The 18428-nt window shown below is 33.6% G+C and overlaps 2 protein-coding genes across 3 annotated transcripts; both read right to left on the bottom strand.

Moving 5' to 3' along the window:
- Positions 1-571: 571 nt before the first annotated feature.
- On the bottom strand, positions 572-9765 carry FLU (Tetratricopeptide repeat (TPR)-like superfamily protein). Of its 2 annotated transcripts, XM_028217300.2 has the most exons (6): positions 9542-9732; positions 4014-4228; positions 3465-3627; positions 2477-2797; positions 788-1008; positions 572-666 (listed from the first exon to the last, which is right to left on the bottom strand). In XM_028217300.2, exons 1-5 carry the CDS (start codon positions 9657-9659, stop codon positions 806-808), a joined length of 1020 nt encoding a protein of 339 aa, XP_028073101.2. In that variant the 5' UTR covers positions 9660-9732; the 3' UTR covers positions 572-666; positions 788-805. The 2 variants fall into 2 exon arrangements, with proteins under 2 accessions (XP_028073101.2, XP_028073100.2); XM_028217299.2 differs by having other exon boundaries at positions 572-1008; positions 9542-9765.
- A 5822-nt stretch (positions 9766-15587) lies between these two features.
- On the bottom strand, positions 15588-17493 carry LOC114275305 (F-box/LRR-repeat protein 25-like). Its single transcript, XM_082909734.1, has 3 exons — positions 17257-17493; positions 15874-17137; positions 15588-15776 (listed from the first exon to the last, which is right to left on the bottom strand). The coding sequence occupies exons 1-2, from the start codon at positions 17280-17282 to the stop codon at positions 16099-16101; spliced, it is 1065 nt and encodes a 354-aa protein (XP_082765860.1). The 5' UTR covers positions 17283-17493; the 3' UTR covers positions 15588-15776; positions 15874-16098.
- Positions 17494-18428: the final 935 nt, after the last annotated feature.

Genomic DNA, 18428 nt, shown 5'->3' with positions numbered 1-18428 from the left:
TGACTAGGATTCAAATTCTCTACTACTCAATTTGAAATCCAACTATTTAAGTAAATCAGTTAATTTCTCCCAGTTTGACTTGTAAAGATGGATTCTAAGAGTTCTGTCTTAGGAATGTTTTGGGCATAAAAAAATAAAAAAAATAAAAGATTGAAGGGATTGGTAGGCTACGGGGAGGTGGGAGAGAGAGAGGTAGTGATTGTAGCCCGTTTAGAAACCCAAGAAGAGACAAAAAGGTAATTCAAATAGTAATGCCTCTTGGTCTTAATTTAAAGCCTCGTCCCCTCTCTCCCAAGTCAAAATCTATCCTGCAAAAAAATAAGGCTCAAATGATATATATTAATGTGTTTGAAAAGAAAAAAGATTTAATACATACCTAACTTTTGACACAGTATACACCCGAGACTTGAACCCACAACCTCAAGATTATTAAGCCAAGAAAATCTATCAATATATCATTTCTCAACAATAGAAACCCGAGAAAAAAATAGAGCAATGCTACATGTACACTATTACTAGAAGTACATGTTGCCAGACATTATTGGGTGTCCAAAAGAGTAACCCAAGAAGATGAGAAAAAAATTTAACTTGAAAATAAAAAAATAGTAATATTAAGGGTACAAAAATGATTGTTCGCTGAAACTGGTCCACAAAGCCATCATCAACCTGTATGAATAAACCCTTCAACATATTAGCAAAAGAAAAGAAAGCCATCATCAACCTCCATGAATAAACCCTTCAACATATTAGCAAAAGAAAAGAAGAAGAAGAACACGTAGAAAATTACAAGTAGTATAGTAAAATCTCAGTCTGATTGTAACCGGGAAATATAGTTGTCATAGAACTTTGCAGCACGCTCAAGATCTCCGAGCTCAGTATAACAATCAGCTATTGCTCCATAAGCTTCTGTATTCCCAGAATCCTCTCCCTCTCGTTCTGAGATTGCCAAAACCATGGAATGGTATTTAATAGCTTCTCGGTATTTACCCTGCCTTTGCAGTGAGGCTCCTGCAAGACAAATATTTCCCAATTCACAAGAGAAAAATAGTTTTAACTATGCATTCTATAGAAACAAAAAATACATTTCCATTGGTGGATAGTTATGTGAGCAATTATTTAATACAGTTCCAACACATACAAGCAACATTTATGATCAATAGCTAGCATGTAGTTTGCTAAGCAGCTCAAGTTTACAATGATCAGTTCTAAAATATTCAAAAAGAAAGAAGGGTACTAAATACATGTGGTTGTCATGCACTTGAATGGGCATTGTAGAATTATTTTTTCATAATTGCTGTTCCATCATCTTTTCCATTTCTATTTAAGTTTCTACTCTTCTAAAAATGGGGATTAGCTTAAAAGAGCAAGTGTAGTTAGACAATAGACCAGTTAGTATATCTACTTTGGCCTTGTCTGCAATTTCTTTACCATGTTTTCTGTCTATGGCGGTATAGCCGCCTTTGTGTCTCTTGTTTTCTATCTATACATCCAAAGTCTATCTAAAATTTTATTTGTAAAGCTTAAAATAATAATAAAAATTAAAAGAAAAAGAAAAGTTATCATTTCATTTCCAAATTCACCAATGAATTTCTCATGCTTTGACAGAATATTGTTACTTTAAAATGTCGAAGCTCCTCAAGTTGACTCCATGAGATGGCAATTCAATAATACTAAAATTACAAGGAAATTGACAATACATGTTAGCATGCTAATAAAAAAGTTCAGCAAGTTAGCAGATGAATAAGAAGAGTAATAGCTGCATTGGTCACGTGCCAGATGCTGATACCCAATCGATGTTCCTCAACATTCATGGAACATTTTTTTTTTTCCAAGTCCTCAACATTAATGGAACATATCCTAGCCGTGTCTACAGTTTGAAAAAATTCCTTCATTTTGGAGACATAATTCTTCTAGGGCACTCCAAATTGTCCAACAAGATTGGCTTCTTTTTTGGTTGTCATCACAGTTCTTCAGTGTATACACAGTCCGGCTAACCAAGGAAAGAACAAAAATACGTACTACATTTGTGAGGATATTTGTTTTGCTATTTGTTTTGCATTTATGTAAAACTATCATAATTCAGACCAGCTTTATAAGTAAAGTTCAGAAATATAATGCAGGTTACAGGAGGAAAATGGAGAAGAGTTGGGGTTCATATTTGTTCATGTATTGCATATTCTGTGTGAAAACCATGAACACAGAGTCCAAGTCCTAGTTTTAAAATATTCACCGGATCAATGTCCTACATACATGTATAAAAAGTGGTCACTGAATTGAAGCATCTGGATTGTGTCAATTCCATATGTACCAAACTTAATTTTCGATAAAACCAAAAACCCAATAATTTTTTAAAATCGGACATCATGGCATATCCTACCTCTTTTCAGATAAGTTTCATGACTCCTTAAAAAAAAAAAAACAATAATTGAACGTAGATGAAAGGCCAAAAAAGAGGAGATAGGAACAGACAGCCAACCTAAGCCTCTAGCTGCCTTCTTTTCCTCAATCGGATCCCCAAGACTCTGAGCAAGTTCAAGAGCAGCCTTAAACTCCACAAATGCCTTCTCTGGATCTTGATTCCTCAGAAAATTCTTTCCAGATTTCAAATGGGAAATCAATTCATGCTTCCTTGGATCAACAATTACTTCATTTTCTTGTATTCTACCACCAACAGGAGCATAACTCAGAGTGGGGGCATAAGACTCAATCTTTGCTTGCCTTCTTAGTGCTGCATTGATCTGGCGCAACTGCTCATTCAGCCGTTCCAATTCTCCTCTCCTCTGTCTTGCAAGCAGTCCTGTAAGAAATAAATTACAATAACAATGAATTCAAATAATGTGGAAACTAGCTGGGAGCTAAAATCTGTAGATGTTATATCCTTTTTCAAATGGGTAACGGAAAAAGACATGATCCAAGATGGTAGGCTCATTTTGGGCTCATGAACTTGAGTTTCTGTTGTGGACTTATGTAGGAAAGGGAAAGTCTTTATTATAGTTGAGCTTGCACTAAAAAATGCTCCCCAAAGTCTTATGATAAGGATAGCAGACTTTATTTTCAAATTAAATTCTCTTTACGTAGTCCAAGAGACTTGTGAATTGGGCTCTGATGCACACAGGCAAGCCCAACAATCCGAGGATCAAAAAAGAATTTGTCAAACCTTGGACCAAAACTGAGCTTAAAAAGGCTAGAGTTTAAGACCTGGACTGTGGAGCATGCTAAATTCACACCTCATGAGACTTGCTTAAAAAAGGTACTTAAATATGCAGTCCAATAAGAATGAATTATGTAAGCTAGTGAATGTAAAGGAGGTAAAGATAAAGATTGTAATGCTACTTATTCATTTTTTCCTCCCCCTTGTAAGTACATGTAAACACTACAACCACATACATAATCTAGCTTCACAAGTCATTTGCATGTAAGAGAGGGACAAAACTGATGATTACCATAGCTTCAAATTGCCTTACCTCCAACTGTGGCCCCTACAAGGGCTACAAATAGCAGTAAGGGCATGTCGAAAACAGATCTATCAGCCTCACATGTTTCTGCCAGAGCTTCAAAAGGCATACTCAACATCAAGGCATTAGTGACAATAAGTGCCACGGCTGGGGATCTTACAGGAGCCATCACCTGCCAAAATAAGGAATTCCAAAGGAATTCATTGACAGTGACATTATAAATGTAATCAGCACCACAGAGGGCCCTGAATCATCACAAATACATTGCAACTGAAACATAAGTATACTCGAGTACATGCATGTTTCCATTATTGTTCACATCTGAAATAATGATTATAAGAGTTTTAAAAACCCAAAACCAAAACAACGTGTTCAAACAGGGAGGAATGAAGAGTGCAGCCAAAGAATATGTCATATGCAACAAAATCTGTTGACATGGATGTTTAAAGGCACATACATTGAGTGAATGGAGTTCTCGACAATTAATAATTAATATGGGCTTTGTTTACCCACTTTTAAGCAAGCAAATACAAAATGTGGGATGACTCACCATCATACCTGAGCAACTAAGTCTTCCAGAGTGGTGTCATAATCTACTTGTGTATGGACAGTATCACAAGTTCCTTCTGATACAGAGGTGTTGACATCATTTACTCCTGTAAGCATAGACCGACTGCCTAGCAGTGGCTGACGAGCCTCAAATTCTTCAATAGAAGCCTCTCCAAAGGATGACAAGAACTTCTTTACTTTAAAAGGAATAGAAGCCAACTTACCTGGAAAACGTGTTTTATCTTCAGGGTTCAGAGACATGCTTTGATGTCTTAGCCACACTAATATAAAGTTATCAAGAACTGGTTTTACATCAATTGTAAAGGGTGCCTGGCATAGTATAGGCTACATAGAGTCTCATACTAAAAACTGTAAAACATATTGGGAGTGAACAAGTAACTTGGGTTTGACAGCTTGTTCAATACACAATATCAGCAAGAACTTATACACTAAACTTAATCAATTACGAAAATAACAAGTGCAGCTGTGATGTGATTTGTAGCAAAAAATGTAGAATAAAATGCAATAAATCGTTCACTAGGGGTACTTTCTCCAAAATGTTACATCCATTTTGTTGTTGTACAATGCCACTGCCAGATCCAGTCAGTGATGCACATCCTCTTCTACTATTCTAGTTGTTAAAATTCACCTACTACACACCTACCACTACCACCTACTACACACTCACCTACTTCACCTACTCTCCACCTACTCCTCACCTACTCCATACCTACTACACTCACCTACTCCATACCTACTACACACTCACCTATTCTCTTCCCACATCCTCTCTTCTATATATAGGAATCATTGTAATATATCAATACGTCAATCAATAATACATCAATTTTAACATGGTATCAGAGCAGGTTTAGAACCTAGTATTTTCGCTTCCCCAGCGGGCGGCAACCTCACCTTAGCTGCCCGCCGGACCTCAACCTAATCCGCTAGAATTTTCTACACATACCTTGAAATTTCTTCGAGTTCACCACCTTCACGCCCAACTCCTTCGAGTCGCTATCCTTGACTCACCCAGTCAACCCATCACCACCATTTTCCTACCAGCAAACTTGCAGAAGAGAAAGCAAAGGAACTGGTGTGTTCATCCCACAGTCGTCGCATCCGAGAAGAAAGAACAGGCAAGGGCAAAACAGCTCATCCCACAACACGAAGTTCCAAAGGCACTCTGATAACTCCAGCGGTTCTCTCCGCCGGTTTACCCGTCCACCCCGGCTTGTCCGACGCCGAGTTTGCCCGAGCCGAAGCTGAGTTTGGCTTCGCATTCCCTCCTGACCTCAAAGCCGTACTCTCCGCAGGAGTTGAGTTTCCAGGGGATAAACCTGGCCATATTGATGAGCTAGGTATGCAACCTGGTGAAATAAAGAGGGAACAAAATCAGCCACCTAGGCCTACAATGGGAGAGAACCAGCAACATCACAGGGTGTCTTCTGTTCCAGTGCCAGACACGAATATTGATGACAGTGGCATGATGGACAATAAAATAATTGATCTTAATGCCAAGCCCCAGCGTATACACGGGCAAGCTTCAAACAACCAGGAACAAGGAATGGATGTTCTAAGTGGGGCTAATCATGAATCTGCTGGTACAGCTTCAAGAGCCTTGCACATGTATTGTCTCTCTCTCTCTTCCTTTTAATTAAGTGTTTTATATTCCACCGCCTGCACATCCTCTCCCCAAAAAAAAAATATTCTCTGTTTTCTTTCTCTATTTTATTTTATTCTTATTATTATTTTTTTTAAAAAAAAAAAAAAAAAAAAAACTCCAACCTATACTTTTCTTTTTTTATTCTTTCCCCACAATCTTTTTTTTAATCAACCCACTATCTCTCTCTGTGGTCCCGTTGTCCACTTTAATCAACCCCACTATCTTTTATTATTATAATATATTTCCCACACTATTATCCTTCACTCACCCTATATCCACTGATTCATCAATATATATATATATACTGATTTTTCACAAAACTTTATTTTATTTTCTTTTTATTTTTTCTATCTTTCTTTTTCATCAATACTTCAATATTCTACAACACAGTTGGTGAGTATCATCCTTTTTACATTCTCTTATTATTTTATTTTATTTTTATTCCAATACCCAAAAAAAAAAAAAAAAAATCCATTCACCACCAACTCGTTTTCATTTCACAAACTTGTCATTTCTTCATGTCGGGGCTCACCCCGATCACCATTTTACATTCCAAAAAAAAAAAAAACACAAACAAACCAAAACAACAAAACCACATCCACAGACGGGATTTTTCTTCTCTACTCTGCCGCCGGTCTTTTCTTCTTGCCCCCGTCCTGGGCGGCCTTTGCCGGTGTTGTCTCCGTATTTTCCACGCCACCGAGCACGTTTACTCCCCCATACTCCTCCACTGCAGCATATGGCGGACCTCCAAATCGAAACATAACGGTGGCCTTCCGCTTCAGCTCCTTATTTTCCGCCTTTAGCACACTTATCTCTGCTCGCGCATCCTTATACATGCGCTGGAGCAGAGCCAGCTGGGCGTTTAACTGCTGCACCTCATTTGTCCTACTCTGCAGCCGATGCGACAAGTTTGTGACTGCCGTCATCGTCTCCACACAGGACTTCAAAGTATACTGATTGGCTTCAATGTCAGTTTGCACTGCCATTTTTTGCTCCACAGACCGCATAGGAAAGTTCAACGGAGCAAACCCTGGGGCGCTTAGTTGAGGTTCACTGGCCCCTGCACCAGTTATCTCTCTTGTTGACTCGTTAAGGTCGGGAAAGAGAGTGAGCAGACCACGAGAAGACGAAGCCATTTTCTGGGCAACAGAGTGTTACAGAGTATTACCGAGTTTCTCTCTCAGCAACCGCGGAGTTTTTCAGAGTTTTTTTTTAGCAAGTTTTGTCTCTGCCTCAGCCTCAGCATCAACCTTGGTTAAATAGCCAAGGCAGCCACGCGCATCATGCGCCGCTCGGCGCTCGACGCCAACCTGGGCACACCTTTTGATGGCACGCCTTTTGATGAATTGGGCACGCCTTTTGATGGCACGCCTTTTGAAAGATTGGGCACACCTTTTGAGGGTGCGACTTTTCCAACGGTCCGACATGACCCCATAAACTGTCCCGACATTTGATTCCGGTTAGCTTTTCCAACGGTCTGACATGACCCCATAAACTGTCCCGACATTGATTCCGGTTAGCTCCTTCATGGGTCCGACAAGACTCTGTAAACTGTCCCGACATTGATTCCGGTTAGTTTCTACAAGGGTCCAGCAAGACTCTGTAAACTGTCACAACAACTGTCACAACATTGTCTACTACAACGGTCCGACATGACCCCATAAACTGTCTTCTACATCGGTCTAACACCGCCATCCAGTGTCCTCTACACCGTTATGACACCACCATACAGTGTCCTCTACAACGTTATGACACCCCCATACAGTGTCCTCTACAACGTTATGACACCACCATCCAGTGTCTTCACCAATGGTCTGACACGACCATACAGTGTCTCCTATCCTCTTTTATTTTTATGTATTTTCTTGTTTTGTTACTCTCTCCAAACTCAAGTTGGTTAGTTCCTATCCCCCTTGAGTTTGCGGGGGCTGTTAAAATTCACCTACTACACACCTACCACTACCACCTACTACACACTCACCTACTTCACCTACTCTCCACCTACTCCTCACCTACTCCATACCTACTACACTCACCTACTCCATACCTACTACACACTCACATATTCTCTTCCCACATCCTCTCTTCTATATATAGGAATCATTGTAATATATCAATACATCAATCAATAATACATCAATTTTAACACTAGTCCATTAAAGCCTTACCTTATAGGAGAATTGACTGAAAAATTTTCCTCGTCACAAGCTCTCCATTCTTTTTTTTTTTCATGATATGTCTAAACCATTTTAATTATCTCACCTGACATATAGTGAAAAAAGTTAAATGGAATAAAGGAACACGCCAAGTGCATTCCTTTTTTTTTTTTTTTTTTTGATAAATACATCTTTTTTTTTTTTTCTTTTCAAAATCAGTAACACTCCAAGTTCTTCCTTATAATCCTCTAGTTGGAAAGGTATACAAAATTAAGTCTCATAACCAAATGCCTAAAAACTAAATATAATAAAATGCATAGGTAGAATTCAAAAAGTGTCAGTAGATATTAAAATTCACTTGATGAATTGACTACAAATAACATGTGTATGCATGTATCAATTTTCTCCCTAGCGGGTTAGGAGTTGCCTTCTATTGTATAGCAATCTTATGCTTTCTGGTTTCTAAACAAGCTTGTTATCAAGAGTTAAAAGGGACACATAACTTTTTCTGCCTTCATTATCATATGCTTTAATGAAGTTAGGAAATTAGGATCACCAAAAATGTTACCTTTGCTAGATAAAAGAGTACAGGCATAAGAATGAGATTTTTTTCCATGCTGGCAACCACAGAATTTGAAAATTCTAGATAATTACAAGCCTGAGGTAAAATTTGAGGACAAATAATTCTCTTCCAAGAGGGAGAGACTGCAGTCCAACATCAAAGATATCACCACCAAAAATATCAACTCACAACATTTTTGTCCCTAATTTTATTATGTGCAAGCGAAAATTTATACTATTACTTAGAAGATGATTGAAAAGAATTTTCAGTGTTCTATACTAGATTAAATTAGGACTTTATTTTTTATTGTGTTATAAGGATTTGAATTGAATCCAAGAGCATCTCCGATCCTTCATCAAAATTTGATGGAAAAATGGCTAAAAGTGTGCTCCAATCATTTCATCAAATATGTGTCAAATCAAGGGAGAGGCAATTTGTTCACCAAATCAAAGATGAACCAAATCCTTTACCAAATTTTCAACAATCATATTTTTACTTAAATTTGATGAAATTTAAAAAAGAATAAGGAATGGATATAGTTTTCTTTCATAAAAACGGTTAAAATAGATTTTTAGGACAAGTACGGAATTTTTAAAAAATATTTGATGAAAAAAAGACAAGTAAAGGATTAGAAGAGTGTTCCATATCAGATCAAACTTTCAACCAAATTTTCACTCAAATTTGATGGAAAAAAGAGAGATGGAACACTCCAATCCTTACTAAAACAGGTTTAATTGTTTAATACACAAGAAGCATACACATCATAAAATAATTATAACCTGTTTTAGTATCACCTCTATAATGTTCAATTTCTTCTCATGACACATGCATTCCATCAATCATTTGGGAACCTATTCTTCACATAAATGTGATTTACATTCCAGATCAGCTACATGAATACAATACATTGTCAGGTTGAGTTGATTAGATATTTAATTGCACAAAACGCGAGGCTTATGTTTCTCGTTGTTCTCTTTTCTTACCTTTCTCGGCAAACAAACAGAAAGTACAGAGAAAATACTCAAAAATAGAGAAAATATGCCAAGAAATTTCGTTTAACACAACAATTTCAACTCAAGAATAAAAAAAAAATGAACAATACTATAAAAATTGAAGAAGATTTGAGAGAGAGAGAGAGAGAGAGAGAGACCAAAGACATGGAGTTTGAGAGGAATTTGGCCGGAGGAAGATGAGCGGCGGTGAAATACGGCGGCGGAGTGAGGGCGGAGGAGTACGAAGGAGGAGGAGCAACGGACGACCACCGCCATTTTGCTTCGGATAAGTGTTTTCAGTATAGGCTAATTTTTTTTTTTTTATCTGAGTAAAAAACTCTGTTCAGATTTCAGAGGGCGTTTGGCTCCCTGGATGAAGTTATCCTTATTCTTAACCCCGTCGTGGATTTTACGCTTAATTGGTTTTGTCCTTTCTGTGTGCGCACGCTGAGACACTACTATTAGACTAGCTCCCATTCATACCATTTTTATTTTATTTTGAAAAATTACAACCCCAAAAAAAAAAAAAAAAAATCAAAATTTAACTTCGGTAATAAATCAAATCCTAATTTATTAAATTATTTTGATTTAAATTATGAGCTTTTCAAACAATATCAATTAAAGGACAATTTGAACAATTTAATCATTATTTATAGTCATGGATGCTATACTCATGACTACAAATAAACAGAATCGTTTATGTACAGGCTTAAGCTCGGCTCAACAAGAGTTTGTTCGAACTTAGTTCGTTAATTTTTATTTATTTATTTTTTGCTCGAGTTCAAATTCGTTAAATTTTTAAGGGTAAATTACAAATACACCCCCTGAGATTTGCTTAAAATACGAATTGCCTCCTGTAGTTTGAAAAATTAGAAATACCTCTCTGTCAAAATTTTTTATTTAACAGAATTAATTGAAAAGGTAAAATTTCTAATTGTTCACCTATACAATAATAAAAATAAAATTTTAACATTATTAAAAACTGTTAATTAACTTGATGATTTATTAAGAAAATGACCTATTTGTTATGAAATTAGAAACTTTAGGAGGTATTATGTAATTCTAGAACCACATGGGGTAATTTATAATTTAAGTAAATCTCAGGAGATATGTTTGTAATTTATCCAATTTTTAATAAACAAACCAAAACGTACCAAAACTGGGCTTGTAAGCTCAGCTCATTAGCTGATTCGTTTAACATTTATTATTTATATTATTTTAAAATAAGATAAATATGTTATTTATATATTTAAAAAATATATAAATATAAATAATAGTTAACTATATATATTATTTTGATAAAATATTGACTTTTTTTAGTTTACATATATTGTATATATAATTGTATAATCAAAATTTTAATTATAATTTCAGTCTCATACGCAATTATGAATTTGTAAATTTTTTGACTTGTTAAGACTCGTGAATAGACTCAAGCTTGAGTTTGAGTCAAACTCAAACCAACTCGACTCGAGTTCGGTTCATTAAATTTTTATTAAACTCGAGTTCAAGTTCGAACTCATTAAAATCTTAGTAAACAAATCTAAACACATTAAAATTTGAGTCGATTTGACTCGTTTGTACTCCCACCATTCATATGTGGGTCACACATATTATAAATGTTACAAAATTTTATTTCTAATTGATTATTATCGAAATACACATCATGTATATTTAAATGATTTTTTTTGTTTGTTTGTTTGTTTTTATTTTTATTTTTTTTTTGGGTGGAACTTAATGTCTTAAAACATAAGTGTTATACTTTTCAAGATGGTATTATTTTCCAACAGGTGACGTCCCACGTGAGGTTTCATTGATCATGTCAAAGAATGGTGCTTTGGGGGTTAAGAAAAGCATTATTGACCAAAGGTAAGAAAAAAAAGCATTTAAAAAATTCAATAATATTACATTTGTGGTCTTTTCTTATTACATTTCAAATGTGATAAATTGGTGCAATAAAGCTCACATAAACAACATTATTGAAAAAAAGTTGGGCTAAAAGGCTTCAATGTCCTCTCTCAAAGGAAAAGAGAGAAATTTCTCATGCGAGAGAGATGTTTATTAGATACATGATTTTTTAATGAGGGTTTGTCCAAATAACTATTATTAGATTTGTATTGGACGTTCAAAGAAATATAAATATATATATATATATATATTATTCAGATTTCAGTCAACATGGCAAAAATGTCGATTAATTGAAAAGTTAAGAGATGAACATTATGAATTGGAAAAGGCTAATTAAAGCGTTATTTTAGTCTAAATTACAAATAATTTGGTCATATGGAAAAGTTAAGGGGAACTTAATGACTTTTTCATTAAATACTATCAAAAAAAATTACTAATTATTAATTTTTAGCGACATTTTGAAAATATTGTCACAAAAAATGTCACTGATTATAAGTTTGAGTGACAATTTAAAAAAATCATCACAAAAAAATATCACTAATTTTCAACTTATAATGACAATTTAAAAAATTTGTCACAGAAAAATGTTATTAATTGTAAGTTTTAGAGACAATTTATAAAAATCGTGACAAAAAAAATCATTAATAGTCAATTTTTAGTAATATATGCAAAAAATTGTCATAAAAAAATTATTTTTAACGACAATTTTATTAAGATTTGATAAGAATTAAATATAACTATTAGAATTTATTATTAGTTCACCCAAAAGGGGTTAACAATGTATTCATAAAGTGAACCATTTCTCTAGTCTTCAATCCTTTAAATTCTTTAAATCATCCAATATCAAGTGGCCATTTGGGAAGAGGAATAAAAAGCTGCATTTTGTGGAGGAAAAAAGCTATGGGCAGCTATAAACAAACAGTTCCGATTTGTAGCTCGAAATTAGCGTGGCTCGAATGGCCCGACATCAAAACGACATCGTTTTGATGGTTTTTTTCTTTTCTTTTTTCTTTTTTCTGCGTTTTTCTTCTGCATTTTTCTGATGAAGAAAAAGAAGAAAATGAAGAAGAAGAAGAAGAAGAAGAAGAAGAAGGGTCTTCTGTAGATCTTGTTCATCATCTTCATCAACATCAACAAATTGCAACAACATCATCGTCATCATTGCAAAGATCAGAAAAAAAAAAAAAATCAAAAATTGATAGATCTACCAATTCTTTGATTTCTGATTCTTTGATAGATCTACCAATTCTTTGACATCAAAAACAAAAAAAAAAAATCAAAAAAAAAAAAATCAAGAACATCATCATCATCAAACACATCAGCCAACAATTGCCAACAATTTTTTATTTATTTTTTCTTTCATCTTCAGAATAACATCAAAAACAAAACAAAAATCAGAAAAAAAAAATCAAGATCTTCATCATCTTCATCATCAACAAATTTTATTTTTTTAACTAATCTTCAGATCCAGATCAAATCCAGATCAACTAAAAAAAAAAAAGTTTGAAAGAGGAGATTGGGCCGTCAATTGCCGCCACCATCACCGTCAATTGCCTCTTCTCTTCTCTTCTCTCTCTCTCTCTCTCTCTCTCTCTTCTCTTTTCTCGTCTTCCTTCTCTGTCTGTGTTCAAAAGAATGAAAAGGAAGGAAAGAAAGAAGAGAAAAAAAAAAAAAAAAAAAAACTGCCCAAAACGACGTCGTTTTGGACAGTTCGGGCCATTCGCGCCGGCCGAAATTTGAGTTACGAGTCATTTTTCATAAACAAAACAAAACCATTTAAAAAGTTATAAAAATGCAAACATATGAAATTATGTACCTACCCTCAATTGTTCAAACACACACGGGTAAAAACTATTTGAATAAGGATATTTTGGTCATTTTAATGTGATATGACACAATAAATAAATATTAAATCAAAAAGTCAAAAGTCAACTTTTTATCAACTTACCAAATTACTTTTCAAAAAAATTAATTTTTTTTATAAAAAGTCAAAAGTCAACTTTTTATCAACTTCCAAAACACCCCTAAGTATGTAGCCATGATCTTTGAACACTAGCCTCAACCTGCAAAACTATATGCAAAGTGATAACAATAATCATTAATAATTAATAAGAAGTTATATGTATGGATAGGAAATCCTGGGTCCTCAAAAGTGTATGTTCCCATGTCTCAAGCTTTCCTTCATCATCCGATGCGTTAAAATAATTATTTTCAAATTAAAAATGAGTCATTCTACAAAAAGAGGTTTGGGGCAGGGGATACACATTTTTTGAAGATAGAGAGTCACACTTCACATTTATTAAAAAATAATAATAACAATAAATGACATGTAGGGTAATTTTGTATATAAAAAAAATTATAGTAAATGATTTGTCTCATTTATACATCCATTAAAAAACAATAAATATGGTCCGTAATTGTAATAATGTTATTATCATATCATTTTTTATGAATTTTTCATATGGAAATCCTATATTTTAGCATTTTCGATGTAATAGTAGTTAGGGTAAAGTATCAATAAATCTTAAAATGTAATTTTGTGATTTGTTTAGTTCTTCCTTTTTTTTCTTATGAAGAGAAAGGTTCTATTAAAGTGTAAATTACATAAACCAACTAGGCCTACTCTAGTCGGCCACCATGTCTTCCTTAGAGCTTAGTCCTAAGGAGGTCACGGGTTCAATTTCTCTTAGAGGGGTTGAATTAAGGGAGTGCAAGTACTTAAGTGCTTTGCCAAGGGTGATGAGATTTTCTCCCATAAGTGCTAACAACTAACATTTGCCGATCCAAAAAAAAAAATGTAAATTACATAAAAGGGCTGTCACTTAGATAATTAGGTTTAATTTTTGAGGGATAAAAGTGGGTTTCTCCAAATGTGAAATTACACATTTGGACAATCCGCACTATAAAAGTTTTGAATTTTCCCTCATTATGAAACAAATCTCACATTGCAAACAAGAATGCACCACTCCAATGTAACACCCCAATAACGTAACACTCTAAAAAATTATTTAATATGCTTTTTCCAAACGTAATAACATAACACACCAAAAAACTCATTAGTGTATTTTTCTCAAACATAACACTCCAATGTAACACACAAAAAAACTCATTAATGTACTTTTTTCAAACTTAACACTCTAATCAATTTAAATACTGAAAAATTCATTAGTGTACTTTTCTCAAACGTAACACTCTCACGTAATACACACAAAAATACAAAAAAATTATTTTACTTTTCCCAAACATAACACTCCAATGTAAAATACACAAAAATACAAAAAAAAAAAAACGTTTAGTCTACTTTTTTTGAATGCAACACTTGAATCAATATAACACATAAAAAAACTTATTAATATACTTTTTCCAAATGTAACAACACTCCAATCAATACTAAAACTTCAAATGTGGAATAAGAACTGAAATTAACCACACCCATTATAATTACACCAACATTTTCAGAACACTCGTACAAATAAAAATGGGCATGTTACACCCATACAAATAAAAATTGAAATTAACCACACCCATTACAATTACAATTACAATTAAAAATTGAAATTAACCATTCCAAACTTTTTTATTTTTCAGTAGTTACAGCAATCACATATAACCATGTGATGTAATTTAAAATTTGGTTTTGAAAGTGTCCCACAATCTAGATTTCATCATGCTTAACAACATAATCACTTTTTGATTAAAATTAAACCTTGGTTTCAAAATTATCCCCCAACCTGGGTTCCCACGGAATTCAATTTGGATATGACATGGCTTTTGGTGATTTACGTTTAATGGAATTTACATTGCTTGTTTTATTTCGAGCGTAGGAATCTAACGTGATGCCTAATAATGTCTTCCGTTTGTTTTTAGAGGTAGAATAGAAGCATTTGATAGTGAAGAGATTAATAGTAACAAGATTAAGTAAAATTATATTTGTTTTGATGATAGTTGTTAGTGTAGGGATTATTAAATTATTTTTATATAAAATAAATATAAAATAATAAAACAAATAAAAAAATACAAAAACATTAAACATTAATGTTTTAAAAAAAATGCCCAACATGTAAAAAAATTTAAAAAAATAAAAATAAAATAAAAAATTTTCAGAAAAAAAAAACAAATAAAATAATGATTTTTACTCCTAGAATTGCAACACCTGATATCTTCTTGGTGCACTAACTCCTTGCAAAGGTCCTGTAAATCAAAAGTATATCACAAAACAAGTTATAAATCAAAAGTATACAAAAGGACACTTCAATTTTTAGACGGCAAGATTATTTGCTTTATAGAGAATAGTACCATTGCGAAATCAACTTCAATCTGAGTCTTAAATACTATTGATATAGTTTGAGGACAACAACTCCAGAACAACCCGTCCATACAAGAGTGGGATAATTTGATCATGATCAAGTTTCTTCTAGCTTTAAGTACTCAAACTCGTGTTTGAGAATGTGAAATTTCTTGTGCTTCTTCTATGTTAAAGAATTTCTTCAAAATCCATTGTAGAAAACAAAAGAAAAAAATTTCAAATCAATATAAATTAATGTCACACAGGATAACGTAGCGAAGGGAAGTGAAAACTTACCTTGTTATGACTCATATTCTTGGTGAAGACTTTAAATTGAAGTGCTCTTGAAAGAAAAACTCTCAATTTCAGGAACCACTCAACATCATGGACGTTAAAACTCAATGATTTATCTACCCATTTACCAAAAGCAATTGTTGAAGATATTATAGGCCCTGGATCACCCTTACATTGGTATGAAAGCAAATTTGGAGAATCAATATTGACTGTAACTACCTTTGCACATTACTGTAAGGTGAAGCGCTTAAGATGACTACTTGAAATCTTAATGCTTTTCAACATATCGCAACAACTCAACTCCAAAATCTCAAGAAGAGGGAATTTGGAAACAAGGTCATGAAATAAACCCTCTTCAATGTCAGTGTTACACAATGATAGGTGTTTCAAATTTTGACATCTAGACATGTTGAAAGTCTTGACATAGGTTGAATGTTTCTTGTTAGTGTAATGAAAATACTCGAGGCTTGGAGCTTCAATTTCAACCATGTTAAATGGATGGCGTGATTTGACGACCAAAGTAAGTTTCCTAAGTTTATGAAGACATTTTACTTGAAATCTATTCAACCCCCTACAATGAATGAGAACAAGTTCTTCGATCAAAGGGCAACTAGAAAAGAAATGTTGAAGAACTTTCTCATCAATTTGGAGAGTTTCTAGAGATAGCCTTTGTAAAGAATTGAAATTGATAGTCTCGTTGCATAAGGGCAGCCCTAGATTACAATCCTTCAACTTCAAAGCCTTCATTGATTTTGCGTCAAAGATAGATGGAGTCAAGTTGTAGAGCACGCAAATTTCAGGATAAGTCCACAAATCAAGCTCTTCAACATTGCTCTCGATGATCATTCGCAACCATTTTTCAAGAACTACAGCGGATTTAGAATTCACGAGCCTTATAACAAGCTTAAATTTCTGAATCTTAATCTTGTTCTCAATGAACCTTGACAAAGACCGATCCACGTGATTGAAGAAAATACTGTTTGTAGTTTCCCTATCATCTATATGCTTCATAAAGCCATCAGTGAAAACCTCTTGAGTCCAACACATGCTCTCGGGGTTTCCATTTAATCTTTGTTCAAGGTGTAACTCATCAAAATTCAATATGGGGAACGAAGCCCACAAATTGTGCCATCTTTTAGATAGCACGCTCGTTTTTGTAACGTCTGATCTGTTGAGAAAAGACATCATATGATGAATGATGGAATCAGGCAGTTCTGATATACGGTCCATGGCGCCTATGTTGTCGTTGCTCAATTTTGCTGAAACTCTATACAAAAATTGTCATATGATACTATGTTTTTTGGCTATAGAACTATTGAATAAATATATGTAATTTATAATTGGTTGCTTCTAAATCAGGAAAAGAAGTATGTGTGTGTTCAATACCTGATGAGAGAAGATGAAAAGGACATGGCCCTGGTGTTTTTGTACCATGATTCATAAAACTGTGCTTTTGAGCGAATCAAGTCTGATACAAGAGATCAAATCCTTGTAGAACAGGTATTTGAAGAAATAAATAAATAAAACTAATTGTGGCATAGTTATTATTTATGTAATTCTTATGACGAAAAAAAGAAAAAGAAAAAGAAAAAGAAGAAGAAGAAGATAAAGATCTGTCAGAATGCAGAGTCAATGAGAGAGAATAAAAGACTCCTTTATAGATTTTTCCTTTGTTTAGAAAACAAAATTTGGATAAATAATAACTATGGACTATTAGTTCTAGAAATTTTAAACTTCTAATATAAACCAACAACCTATTGAGGCCTATTGAATCTTCAATCCTTTTCAATCACTTTAGATCATCACTTGTCACCATTTCAATTTAAGACGACTATCTTGGCCTATTGAGGCCTTGTTTGGGATTTATTTTTTTAGAAATTAAGCTAAAATGCATTTGGGAAGTTGTAATGATTAATTATTTTTTTAAAAAGCAAAATGGTTGATATAATATTTAACTTTCTTTTAGTTGATGAGAAACAAACTTTTTAGTATTTGAACTTTTTTATTTTTGAGCAAATTACATATACCCCTCGAGGTTTGGCTAAATTACAAATACCCTTTGAGGTTTGAAAAATTACAAATTTCTCCTTAAATTATATATTTGTATAACAAATTAGGGAGTAATTTACTATGAAATTTAAACCTCAGAGGGCAAATTGTTATGAAAATATAAACCTTAGGGGGCGGGATGTAATTTCCAAAACTTCAGGAGATATCTGTAATTTAGCCAAACTTCAAGGAAGGTATATGTAATTTTCCCTTTATTTTTTTATTATATTAAAAAAGAGGTGAAGTATGTTCATGGTCCTTGTAATTTGTAATTTGGTTCTTTTGCCCATTTGATCTATATAGATTCAATTGTATCAATTTTCACCTTTAATTTTTCACGTTATCAATTTAATTCAATCAATAACCTACATTAAAAAATTAGACTCAAATTAAGGGCAAAACAGTTTATTCAAAATAGAACAAATAATTTTAAATTGAACAACAAACCTTCAATTATTTTGAGGAGTGAATGAATTATTTTATCTCTTGATTCCAATCCAATTTCTAAA

The sequence above is a fragment of the Camellia sinensis genome, chromosome 15 (genome assembly GCF_055761805.1).
Source record: "Camellia sinensis isolate YWXY chromosome 15, ASM5576180v1, whole genome shotgun sequence".
In the NCBI taxonomy this organism is placed as follows: Eukaryota; Viridiplantae; Streptophyta; class Magnoliopsida; order Ericales; family Theaceae; genus Camellia; species Camellia sinensis.
This window is presented reverse-complemented; position numbering and strand designations above follow the sequence as displayed.

Bases quoted from the DNA above. Each gene is read 5' to 3' on its own strand.
- FLU (XM_028217299.2), bottom strand. From the start codon at position 9,659: ATGGCGGTGGTCGTCCGTTGCTCCTCCTCCTTCGTACTCCTCCGCCCT. The intron at 3,628-4,013 runs GTATGATGGTGA...TTATTTTGGCAG, and splicing joins TGGAAGACTTAGTTGCTCAG to GTGATGGCTCCTGTAAGATC. The intron at 1,009-2,476 runs GTTGGCTGTCTG...TTTGTCTTGCAG, and splicing joins GAAGGCAGCTAGAGGCTTAG to GAGCCTCACTGCAAAGGCAG.
- LOC114275305 (XM_082909734.1), bottom strand. From the start codon at position 17,282: ATGTCCTTTTCATCTTCTCTCATCAG. The intron at 17,138-17,256 runs GTATTGAACACA...ATTTTTGTATAG, and splicing joins TTTTCATCTTCTCTCATCAG to AGTTTCAGCAAAATTGAGCA.